At 33.8% G+C, this 12,835-nt stretch overlaps 1 protein-coding gene across 8 annotated transcripts; it reads right to left on the minus strand.

Moving 5' to 3' along the window:
* Nucleotides 1-474: 474 nt before the first annotated feature.
* Nucleotides 475-11,156, minus strand: LOC143464589 (kelch-like protein 25). Of its 8 annotated transcripts, none has more exons than XR_013118518.1 (16): nt 9,818-11,155; nt 9,385-9,501; nt 9,119-9,293; nt 8,745-8,930; nt 8,421-8,543; nt 6,785-6,898; nt 6,562-6,685; nt 6,128-6,334; nt 5,556-5,840; nt 3,630-3,667; nt 3,357-3,547; nt 2,829-2,978; nt 2,253-2,512; nt 2,050-2,112; nt 1,576-1,676; nt 475-1,262 (listed from the first exon to the last, which is right to left on the minus strand). XR_013118518.1 is itself a non-coding variant. In XM_076962449.1 (16 exons), the coding sequence occupies exons 1-16, from the start codon at nt 9,996-9,998 to the stop codon at nt 1,143-1,145; spliced, it is 2,532 nt and encodes an 843-aa protein (XP_076818564.1). In that variant the 5' UTR covers nt 9,999-11,156; the 3' UTR covers nt 475-1,142. The 8 variants fall into 8 exon arrangements, 6 of the variants coding, with proteins under 6 accessions (XP_076818564.1, XP_076818563.1, XP_076818565.1 ...); XM_076962449.1 differs by having other exon boundaries at nt 1,576-1,785; nt 9,385-9,489; nt 9,818-11,156; XM_076962448.1 differs by having other exon boundaries at nt 1,576-1,785.
* Between the last annotated feature and the right edge of the window lie 1,679 nt (nt 11,157-12,835).

Below are 12,835 nucleotides of genomic sequence, written 5' to 3' on the forward strand. Positions count from 1 at the left end.
CACAAACAAAACTTACTCTTATAAATATAAATTTGTTTATTAAAAATAAATTGGAAAATACTTACACACAAAGTACCACGGTACGTCCAAAATTTTGGTACTATCGTAGATGAACAAAACTCAAGCTTTATTCGTTTGGTTAAACATTCTAAACTACAATAGTTTTAAAATTACATAACCAAGATTAAACTTGCTTTCATATGACAAATATTTTTCTCAAAATTTGAGATTACTGTCTGTGCGAGTAACAGTTTCGGTCCTAATCAAAACGCGTATTAATCGCAAGTTACGCTCACTGCGTTATATATAACCGTAAAAAAATTCGAACAGCTTTTTTCTAAAAAATATTGCGGAACCCTGGCATCGGGCAACAAAAATTTCATCAAAAAATCCGCCGCATCTGACTTCAATATTGCGTGATCGTTGACCGCCTAATTACAGGCCAATCACTTAAGACTTCAACCAGACTGAAGATGGTTATTTAAGCCAAATTGTATTGTTTAGGCTAAGCGTATACTGCTTTCAGAAATATAAGTACGCAAAGAGATGCAAGCGGTATTACTGTTACCACTCGGCTCTCACAAGTCAACTGAAAGGGAATATATCGTACGTAGACACTGGCTGCAATGGTATCCAGTTGAAATTGGTTGTCAAGACTTACGTAACCCACAAGTAATTGAAATAGCACGTACTAAAACAGGGTAAAATAAAAGTAGAGCACTCAAGGATAAAAAACACAAACTCATCGCTATGATAAATGATATTTGAATCATCATTATTCGTTAAATATACAAAGCAATTTTATTAACATTAAAGGTCGATTAAATTGACCCAGCACAATGTACTCAATCTTTTTATAGGAGATGATGTTAAACACTGTGATTGCAAACCTGTACCGTGATCTTTATCAACAAATAAAATATAACAGTATAATAGCACATATTGAGTGATTATATCGTACAATCGAGAAACACTAAACATGATTGAAAATATTACAAGTTTAGTGCTCAGTGATAAACAATATGGCAACAACTATAAAATATTGTTTCTATAAAAAAACAATAAATGTTAAGGCTGTGAAGCAGCTGATATATGGTCAGTGGTGTGGAAGATCATGGCATTTTTGATAGAACTTTTACGATTTAAAAATTTAAATTCAGAAACGCAGGCGATTTATATGGCGTATCAGAATCAGCATCGAAGCATTGGCTACTGCACATCTCACTTTTCTCACATGGCAAATCGACAACTAAATCCTTTTCCTAAAGTTGAAGTATAACGTGCAATGTTTTACTGGTATTTTAGTAATTGTTAATTTCAAGTCGAAACTATAATATACGACAATAAAGTATTTTACAAAATAATATCTTAATACAAACAATTTACTGGACCTAATTTTTTACACCTGATATTGATATTGTATTAAAATTAGGAAAAATTCGTTCACCTTATGGATGGTACTTGTTTACTGCTTTTATAATCAAACATATGTCAGTTAACATACACTTACTAACTTACAACTACACATGCACGTCAACATACAATACGCATACACTAGCCATAGACAAAACTCACCAAGTAATGGCTATCCGAATCAAATTTTATATCAAGTAGTTTAATTTTTATTGGGAATGAATCAGACCTTCTCAACAGCAACCTTCCATCATACAGGGCATCTTTGAGATAAATGTAGAATTTCTTATTATACTCAAATGGAATTCCAACAGCATTAATTGTATGTATGCATGGAAGCCACTTTTCTTCTATGATGCTAAACAAGGATACCTGTGCGTAAAAAGCTGCGGTGGTTTTGGGTGATAAATATTTTACTATACATTAAATCTGCAACATTGAATACTTTTTATAATACATATTATCTCTGACGAACAAGACGTTTATTGACATTAGCTAAAAAATAAATGAATTGTAAGTTAAAAAAAGTTTTATAAACATGTAGTTTAGAACTGTTAAATGCAAAAAAGTTACAAAATTTAAAGGTTGAATGTATTTCATAAAACCTTAACTGTTAATAAAGAGTATACTTCATACCACCAACTTTCTCTTGGATGACACAACTTCTCCAAAGACGTAGATGTCATGACCACATGTTATCTGAAAACATGGCATACATGACAGGGAAAAGCATGTTGTTTCCAAGAACAATATTTATGTAATCAACCTACTAATAAACCACTACTAAAATAAATTTATACACATGTAATTAACAGCCCTTAAATCCAGTAAAAACTTACCGCTTTGATAAATACAATAGCTGGACATCCATGAGGGAAGAAAAGAGGAATTGGCTTAAACCAAGTACGCAGCTTTGTTGAGTAACAGAGCAATGAATATTTGTTGCTGGTATTTCTACAGAATAAGTATATCACATCTTTCCATACAGCGCAGGTAAAGCTGGCAGCATCTGCAATAATTGTTTCAACCGTCCAACTAGTCTGACCAAACTGAAGTCTCTCAATGTCTATAGCTGCCACACCTGACTGTCTGTATCCACCTGCAAATAAAGTTCACTATTCAGAAGCAGTGACATGGATTTGATTGTGTTGTTTTTATTTTATTTAAATCTATTTTACTTGTTTTTTTGTATTAGTTATATTTAACATAACGTCAATTAAAGATACTAATGCATGGAATAGGAGACCTGCTTCCTTTCCCCACAACAAAATCCCTACTACATTTTGTACTCCCAAAATTACATTTTGCGTAAGTTTAAAAATTCATAGCTTTTTTGGGATAGTGTCACTAATGATAATTGTTGTCGGGAAGACATTTAAAACCTTAGAAAAGCAAACACATCAGTTCAGCATCACCTATAACATAGATACTGTGTCCAACAGCAACCATGCTATGACCAAACCGAGGTTCCAGAAGTGGGGGACCTTCCTTCCAGACATGGAAAAGCGGGTCAAACGTCAACGTTTTAGTAATTGGATCACTGCCAAGCCTTTCAATCTTACCACCTAAATGAAAAAAACCATCAATCAGCTAAAAATACTTCCATTTTATCTTTAACGTTTCAAGCATGAAGTTCCATCAAGGATGAAATTCCACAACGTATTGACATTTTTGATAAACTACTTCTATCGGTCACAAATGTATAACTGCTAGGTTACTCAGACTAGAGGTCCTTTTGAACCAACTTTTCGTGTTTTACTTTAAACTTTCAGTCTTCATAATAGGTATGTTTAAAATGGAGTCTTATTTTCCCGTTTGAGTCTGGTATAGAGTCTGATTATAACGACTAGTAGCCTTTAAAATATAAATTTCAAAAAAATTAGGCTATACATTGGATTACCAATAGGATATTACACCACAGGCAGTAAATATTTTCAACTTACCAGTAATATAGATCATGTTGTCAAATACAGCAATGCCATACTGTGTTACTTCAAACATTAAGTAACGAGGAGAAGTCAGTTGAGTTGTTTTACCATAATACTCGTAAGTACAGCACTTGCGTAGAATAAGTGCAGCTTCCTGATCACCAGTAAAAACGTGAGTGTAGTTTTCCTTGTCAATCTGTTGCATTCTGCACATGTAGTAAGTACCGTTAATATTCATGCTGTTGTCAGCATCTGTAATAAAGAGAACGAATGCTTTATTTTACCTACCCATAAATATGAAAGGAAGCTCCTCCCACAACTACACACTGCAATGCAAGAAATAAGATTAAATGAGATGATGCTTATGTTGTAACAGAATTAAATTTGATTACAACTGAGCGATAACTGCAGGTACTAGTACCTCGACAGTTGGCAAAGTACAAAATTTGACTTGAAAATTAAGTTTTTTAAACCATACTTTAAAGTCCATTTCATTGGGTGTGGTACCTTTCTTAAAGTCATATCTTACTGCATTTACTATTTTAGTTGTTTAGACCAGAGTGTTTGCAATCTTATTTGCAGTTCAAGTAACAATAACCTGTCACGAATCTCTTAGTGAAGGACAAATCCAAAAAAAAGTTGGCCTTAAATCAAACAGCAGTTGTCAGTAAACTCACTGGCTAAAGGATTTTTAATAATATGTAGTGGTTAAACAGTTATTACCAAAATAGCATCGCAAATTTTCCTCCTATGATGACGAAGACGGCGGCCATAATGACGTTAAGCTAATTGTCATAATTAGCCCTTATCCTTACGGAATTCTTCAACGTCACAATGTGAAAACAATATGCTTGATGAATGAGGTTTGTACTAGGTAAGGTGGGCTAGCTTACACGTTTTGGATGGAATACGTCTTCATAGGTAGTTGATTAGTAACAGGTGATGTTACTAGGCATAGAAATGTCACAGATAAGAGTATATAAACTCGTAAAGCATTCTTGTTTTACAGCAGTTATCGGTACCAGACTAAACTAGAGCTCGCAGTCAAAACCGAACTGTACTATAGGTTAGCATCTCCATTAACCAGTACAAATACACCAACGGTAAGCAGGCTTATATTTCACATGAACTTGCCCTCACTTTAAACAGAGTGTGTTCTAAGTGTATCTGACTTCAGGACAAAAAATACAGAATATTATGCATTTGACAAAATTTACTTCATCGAGTCAAAAATAATCGCTTTGGTAGTTAATACTCTTCATTGAGCTGTCCTAGTTACCTGGTTACAACTCTGATTGTCTGAAACAATTTCTTCAAAATGCCACGGAGCTACATTGATGCTTTTTTTATATTTTAGTCTTGTGAGTCAAATCAAGAGCTTTTCAGCAAAGTTTTCAACATAGCAAAAAATCTAAAGTCAAGCAGTGTCCAAGTTGGGAGAATATTATAACCTGACAAATAGTCTGGATTAAAGAGGTGATATGAGCGAAGGTACAGTATTTGTATGGGGAATTTGCTAGTTCTTCGCCGCCCGCGTAAAATTCTGAGTGCTAGCAATGCACATGTAGCTTCACATAAGCAACGTAGAACATACAGGTAGTATTCCTTATTAATATTTTTCATGTTTTCTAGTAATGTGTTTTCATGATGCACAGAAACAGGTGGCTCAAAGAAGATCAGCATTATTTTTAGTCGTTTTGATACCAAATATTTTTAAATGGAAGAATTGGAATTTGTATTCTGGGGGAAAACAACGTCTTAACACCAGTAAAGAGTCATATAACTTTTGTAACCACCTGCTGAACCTTCTACATCACTTCAACTTGACTACCACCAAACTTTAAACACACCTGGGATAGAACATGATGCAATATCTCCATTCTATACATTGCTTCATTTTGAGTAAAAACAAAAAATTGATTTGAGCACACTTCATGCCTGAACCAAACGAAAGGTATGAAAAAGAAGCTCATAAACATCTATATCTACACAGAAAGGGTGGAGTCAGTTCCTACCAAAAACACTTGCCCACGTTGCATTACTAGTTGTGGGAAAAACTGAAGTCAGATACTTTTTGAACACACCTAGTTAACGACATTTAACATTGACAAAAATCATTGAAAATGTATGCTAGTACTTTTTATGTAGTACATGCTTTTAATTTGGTTTTTATTTACAGAAACTTTTGTATGACATTTCTTTGGTTCCTTTTACCTTTTTGCAACAGTTTCTAAATGATTGGCCATAGTGTGACATCCGTAACTCCATTGGCCACTTGCCTGCAGCATCACAGACTTCGTCCAAGTCATTCTGGATCATTTTATGCATTTTCTTTCCAAGGTAGCTCAAATCACCGTCAGGAAAGGGCAGCATTTTCATTACAATATGCTCAAGTTCAGACATTCTTAAAAGTGATAATCGCATCACTGCTTTGAAGACATGATAAAGATCATCATTGTCACGTTTACATTTACCCCACCTCAGAAAAGCATGAAACACCTTTAAAAGCAGAGTAAAATTTACACTTTCTGTGATTGCTGCATGTTTCAGCTGTATTTTCCATGCACTAGCAACCTAATCCTTCAATATAAGTGGTACAAAGTGCATGTAAAAATTTTTTTTATGAACTAGTTTTAGATACAGCAAAAAAGTTTAAAACATGGCTAAACTTCTTTTTCGAATGCCCACAGTGCTCGGCTGAGCTATCGAGCAGCAGTTTGGAGACCTTAGATTAAGTATGTAAAGACCAACTGCGTTATTATTATAATTCGTCAAACATGTAGTACCTCAACTTCATTTAAAACAAATAGCTTGTCACTGGATAAATAATCGCAAACAGCTTCTTTAGAAAAATCTTGGAAAGAAGGCAAGGAAGTAATGCTGTTAAGGCCTGTGTAGGAAAGATGGCATGCAGCCACATAAAGATCATGAAAAGAATGCATTTCAGCAAAGCATTTCAATTCCAAACAGTTATCATAGTTCAACATTTGTATCTGTAAAAAACAAACAAGACACATTTAAATAGGCCTACTAAAGAACAAAACAATAAAAATAATAAGTCCCAGATTATGTCAACATACTTTATGGCTTTGGATGGTTAAAAATCAAAAAATTGGTAAAAAGGAATAAAATAGATTTCTTATCAAAAAAATCTTGAAAATTTAATGACAACATTATTTGATTCAAGTTCGTCATTATTGATATAAGCTCAATGAATTACCAGCTGTTGCTCAGCTAAGTGGAACAAGTAATTTTCTCGACACAGCCACCCACTAACCGCAGCAATTCCTTTTGTTATTTCTTTCCCACACACAGTAGGGACGTACATGCACTTCAAAATAAATCTAAAAAATGGCCATTCAAATGCTTTGCATTTAAACAGATAACACAAGTTTACTAAAATTCAAAAAACCTTATATAGCAGCAAATTCCAATACACTCACTTCAAGTCAAACGAAGTCACACCACGCAAGGTTATGCTATCTTTGTTGTATTCTTCGTATGAAGGGGTAGTCAACATGGCATGAAAGTAGTCCAAGAAGGTAACCAGCAATTCTCTATGCAGCAATGAAATACGTAAGTAGTTTTTGAAAAATATGTAGCAACTATTCAGCTAAATGACATGATTTACAGCAAGTCGAAGAATATCATTTAAGGAGGCGCATGGGTTAAGATTATGGTATTGCATGAGTTGAAACTAAGATCTATGACTCTGTTAAAATGTTATATATATGTATAGAAAAAGTGCTTAAACCAATCAGAAGGCAGCATGGTTGATTTTGTTTTTATAATATTAGTATAAGATTATACCCTATTCGTTTGCACATTAGAAAGTTTCATTTTGAATGCAGAATGTAGCTAAAAATTGTCATGAAAATAGGTTGAATAAGCCTGAAACCAAAAAATGCAACTTTTGATTTTGGCCCTCTGTACCAAGGGTTTGAGATACGAGGGTAAGTTTTGAGAATTTTTGTAAAAGACACTAATACATAATTTGTGTAGCTTAAATTTTGATGAAAGCTTGACCAAACTATAATAAACAATTGTGACATTTTTTCTTGCTATGCAACAAAATTTTGCCTCAAGTTTGGAAAGAATGCTAAAATTAAAACAAATAAAAGATTAGTACTTTTATTGATAAGCTTGCATGAGCCAGGCAACTGTCTACCGTTGGCACAAACAGTTCAAAGATGACAGAAGTCATGTGAATGGCAATGAAAACTCTGTCAAAGTGAAAAAGAAGAGAATGCTAGAGTTGGTTGCTTTTGCAGCTTCTTAGATAAAGGCCATACAATGAGTACTATGTAAGAGTATACAAAGGATATTATGTGGAATTTTTGAGAGAGTTAAGGAAGAAATTTCATCACAAAAGATCAGCACTTTTGGGGTCTGGTGAGTTGCGCCTGCACCAAGACAACGCACCTATTCATAACTCCATGTTAGTCATAAAATACTTGGCTGATATGGGCATTGAAACTGTCCTTCATCTTCCCTTCAGCCCGATCCTTGCAACTTTTAGATGTTTTCAAAAGTGAAAGAGAAACTAAAAGGGCAACGGTTTGAAGATGAGCAGAAAATTAAGGTAGCTGTAACAAGCGTCATGGATATTCTCACAAAGGAAGATCAGAAAATGACATTTATGAAGTGGCTAAAACGCCATAATAAATGCACTGAAGCTGGAGGATCCTATTTTGAATAATTATAAAGTTTCCTGTTGTTCTGATTAAAAAAACATTCGCATAAAATTTCTCAAAACTTAAGCTATTGAGTGCACCCCATATGTGACTTAAGCCATATTCCAGTACAAGGAGCCCCAGGCATATTTTATCCATATGGAATATTTTAGAAAACTTCATGTATCACTTTTTGAGTAATTAGGTTTTTCAAAATTTCATTACATAAAAAATTAACTTATTCTTGGCACTTTTTTCATACTCATATACCTCCTTAAAGATGTAAAAATAGGTTAAATGGTCATTAGACATTGAATGAATTTAAATTTAACCAAGTTACATATACACTACAAGGCAATACAGCTAATAGGAATACCAACAGCAGTTTTATTGTGCAAAAACTTGCCTATGGCACCAAACCTTTTCACCATGATCAAGGCTTATGCAAAAATTGAAAGGAATTGCATGTTTATATTCATCAGCATTCTTTATTCTTTCACCAGTGAAAAAATATTCATATATAGAAAATCTACAATATGATACATATCAATTAAAAATAGGAAAATTGATAATAAATGAGTTATACTCATTTAATTACTTTTTTGGTTACTTCACTAGCAATATTTGGCAAAACTGTTGGTACAAACACATTGATGACCAGTGAGTGGCAAAGACAGAACTGGTCAGTACATAACAGCAACAATAACAGAACCATAACTATATTTTTTACTTTTTTTTAATATTTTCTTCCAACTGGTTATCCAATATGTGAATGCAGGGTGTCTGCATTTCTTCAGGTGTAAAAAGTTCATTGTAAAGATGAAGTGTTGCTTCACGTAGAGAGTAAGAACAGAGACTAACTCTTTTGTCATTTGCAATTAACCACAAGTCCCACTTGTTAGCAGCCCTTGAATATCTGAAACAACAACAAACCAATTAACATATAACCAGATTACCAGTGCATGTCATTCGTTTTGTGGAAGTCCTATTCATGTTTTTGTCATTTACCTCTGCATAACAGATTCATGTCAAAATGAGTGATACAATGAATTAAATTATTATCAACAGGTGGATTTAAAATTTAAGAAAATATAACATTCTTACTCCATGATTTTCTCAACATCATCTTTTGGTAGGTCAATTCTTCCAAGATACATAAAAGAAAGCAGATCCTCAATAATTTTTGGGCTAATGTCATTTGCATCTATGCTAAGTTCAGCCACTTTGGGTGAAAGAGAACCGAGGTAGTTATATTTCGAAGAGTAATATCCTTTTTTATCTAAACAAAAAATGTATTTAAGGATGTTGTAGGTAAATTGTATAAATTAGACTAAATATACAGCAATGAAGCAAGTTTGAAACTTCCTCACATTGATTAAAGTGCCTAATAACTAATCTTTCGAAATAAGGTGAACGGTTCATCAAAACAATGCTGTGGCATGGATAAGATTTGGTTTCATGGCAAATCTTCATATCTGTAAACATTCCTAAAATCAAACAAGAAAGATAAACACAAAATAAACTGATATACAGAATATGCCAATTGCAATTACTTCGCTAGTGGTGAAAGAAATCAATTCATGTAAATGTAACAAATCATTAACTTTATGCTGTACTTTTAACAAGTTCATTGGTATGCCTACATTAATATTCGGGGAAAGGCTGGATTAAGATTGCAAAGAAGATGTATGAAAACATGGAGTTTATAGTAAGTTGGGTTCAATTTCTATCAGATGTGGATTGAAAGAATTAGATTTATGTAACAAATGTGTGAAACCTTTTCTTTAACTGTTAAATACTTACCACATTTTCGCAGTTCATTTAATTTTGAAAATGATCCAGAAAAGTAATTCTTTGCTTGTGACTTCTTTTTATACACTGGTTTCTTAAACACCAACTTTGATTTTCCTATAGAACATTTGTCTATCTCGTGTGCGCATTTATTTATAAACTCGCGGTCATGTGTACTTTGCTCATTCCCCATAGTAGGCCTAGTTGTCTGATTAAATTCAAATACTCTTCGATTGTTACCAAATTATATATATGTTTATCCGACCTAAACTCAATCCACTTTATAAACTACTATAAATTACATAAATATTAACGTAAATTATAAACTTTAAGAGGTAAGTCAACATTATGAATTTAAAAAAACACCTGATTCAAAAATTCTAACGGCTGTCACTATTTGTTATAAAAGTCATTTGTTCTAAGCTCTTTTTTCCCGATGCTTCATAAACCTAACTTAAAAGATATTGGTACTAATGTTAACATAATAAAATCTATCTTCTTCAACAACGTTAACTTCAATTTATTTCGAAATAGTTAATCAACTTTCAATCCATAGCCAGGTAACGACATTGGCTGTACCTGTGTAAGGTATTCTTTTCCTAACATAACCGTCTATAAATTTTTAAAATGAATTGCCGGACCTAGGCTACACTAGTAGTCACTTTCATTTTCTATAATGTTTGGTAAAGCATAAGGATCTTCAGAAGTGTGAATTAATTGCTGACTTTAAGTCGAGATTTCCTGCGACCTAAAATGAAAATTTCGTTTAATTCATTTGCTTTTGCTGAAATATTTGTAGGCCTAGACCAGTGGTCCCCAAATATTTTCAAGCGTGCCTCAAATCTGCATTTGGTGAACATATCGTGGCCCAAGATTCAGATAGCATATTTTAACATGAAAAGAATAACAATTGTATGGATGGTTTTACCCTGTAAATTGCTAAGTTCGTATTCAGTGACAGAAATCTACTCTTTTCTCAAGTACCTATGCTACAGACACAGACAAGTAGTGGTAGTGTTATTCCCTCACTATGAACAAAATAAGTTATTTTATTACCAACGATCGGAAATGTCCGGTTCACAACGTAGCTATCTGCATAAAATGGGTCAAAAAGCTGTGTCAAAAAACTTTGTATAGTTTATAAGCTAAGTAATTCCCAAGCAAGGACATCTGGTGCACATTCGCGCATACCGGTGCACATTCACTTTTTGTTGCTTCCTGGTGCACACCGGTCTTTGAAAATTACGATGTCCAGTGCACAAAAAACTTACATTGCATGTTGGACAGGAAGTCAATCGATCCAACGTTCTAGTACGAGGCTACGAGCGAAAACAAAAACACAGTCCTTTCTCATTGATTCATGGTCATAAGACTCACGATAAGTAATGAAGTGGACCACAATGGTTTCAAAGTAGGGAATTTTTTTGGAACAGCTACCATACTCTGCAGGCTACTTTTGTTCCGAACGGTACTTGAAATGATGCAAGAATCTCAGTGGCGTAACCAGTAAGAGCGCGTAGTTTTTGCAGTTTAACTTCAGTATTTCTGATCTTAATTCACATGAACGAAACCGAAAAGATTTGAATCTCACTGTTTGTTGACTATATAACTTTGTAATAACCTTGTGAAGTGATTACTGTACTTCAGTTAATGTAGCCTTCTTCAGTACGTTTTGCTTTTTTCTTGTAATTTATTTTTTTTGCTAACCTAAAGCCCACTACTCAAGGTTTCCACGTCATTTAATTCTAACACAGCAGCCTACTCTTGTCGCATATGTTGCTATTGCACTCGTCTGTTCTATTGCAATACTTGTCAACATTTTCTGTGGTAAAAGTCAAAGGGGAGCGAGTTGTCACATAAGGTGTGTTGTCACAGCTATTTTTTTCCTACTTTTACTAACTACTTCGACTTTACATTTGGTCTATTTTCGTCTTTTGCTTCCATTTTCATTGTGAGTCTAGACAAACAAACAAAAGTATACAGCTTTCATGTTAATTTGAAATATCATCATAAATTTTGTACTCAATAAATATTGTGATTATTGATAAAGGTTTATTAAAGGTTAAACGTTTTATATCACTTACATTGCTTAATATGTCAGGAGATGAACTGAAAGTTTAGCAACTGATAACATGTATCTACGAACCGCCATTTTCATTTTTATTTAAATAGCTTCGTTGGGGCGAGTTATCACAGCTGTGAAAATTCGCCCCTTTTTATCAAAACAAATATAATATAAAAATCTTGCTATTTATAATCCCAAAACAATAAATGGTCAAATAGTATGGCGAGAATAAAGGCCGTATATGTGGGAAAATAATATTTCCTGTTAATTTTAAAGAAGATAGAGCAAAATATGCTAAGACTTCCCAAATTAAGACAATTGGCATACCGACTTATAGTCCCTAAGATAGTGCGGATGCCCTATATTTGGATTTAAAAAATAAACGATTGATGATTTTTACTTGATCGTTTATGTTTCGCTGTTAAAAACATTGCGATTTTCTTCATAAAGCCGATTACAGCACACGTAGCATTATGTGACAGCACGCCTGTGTTAGGTTTTTACAAACTTGACTTTGTTGAACTCTATCTGAGGTTAAGGAAATATTTTGCTGTCAACACAGAAGGTATATGGGCAGCGTTAAAACGTTATAACTTTGTGGCGTTTAGCGCCACATAGCACCCTCCTTTTAAAGTTTTGGACTTCTCCGACCATTCGTCACGTTTAATTATTATTATTGGCGTTCTATATAAATAGTTGTGCTGTACCAGACGACGTAACGCCACATAATGTCTTATGTTTTACTAGCTGGAATAAATGTTTTAGTATGAGTTTTAATCCTACTGTTGTCTGCAGTTAGTGCTGGCAAAGGACACGTAGTCTTCATGACAGGCAGGTCAAGGGAGTTTATTGACGCAAAAACGTGATCTTACAGCTAGAGATCGCTGCATTGATGACATTGAACAGCTCTACAATCTACATGCTCTGCTGCAAACGATGTCAAAGGACCCACACCAGTCTGCAAA

The sequence above is a fragment of the Clavelina lepadiformis genome, chromosome 7 (assembly GCF_947623445.1).
Source record: "Clavelina lepadiformis chromosome 7, kaClaLepa1.1, whole genome shotgun sequence".
Taxonomy (NCBI): domain Eukaryota; kingdom Metazoa; phylum Chordata; class Ascidiacea; order Aplousobranchia; family Clavelinidae; genus Clavelina; species Clavelina lepadiformis.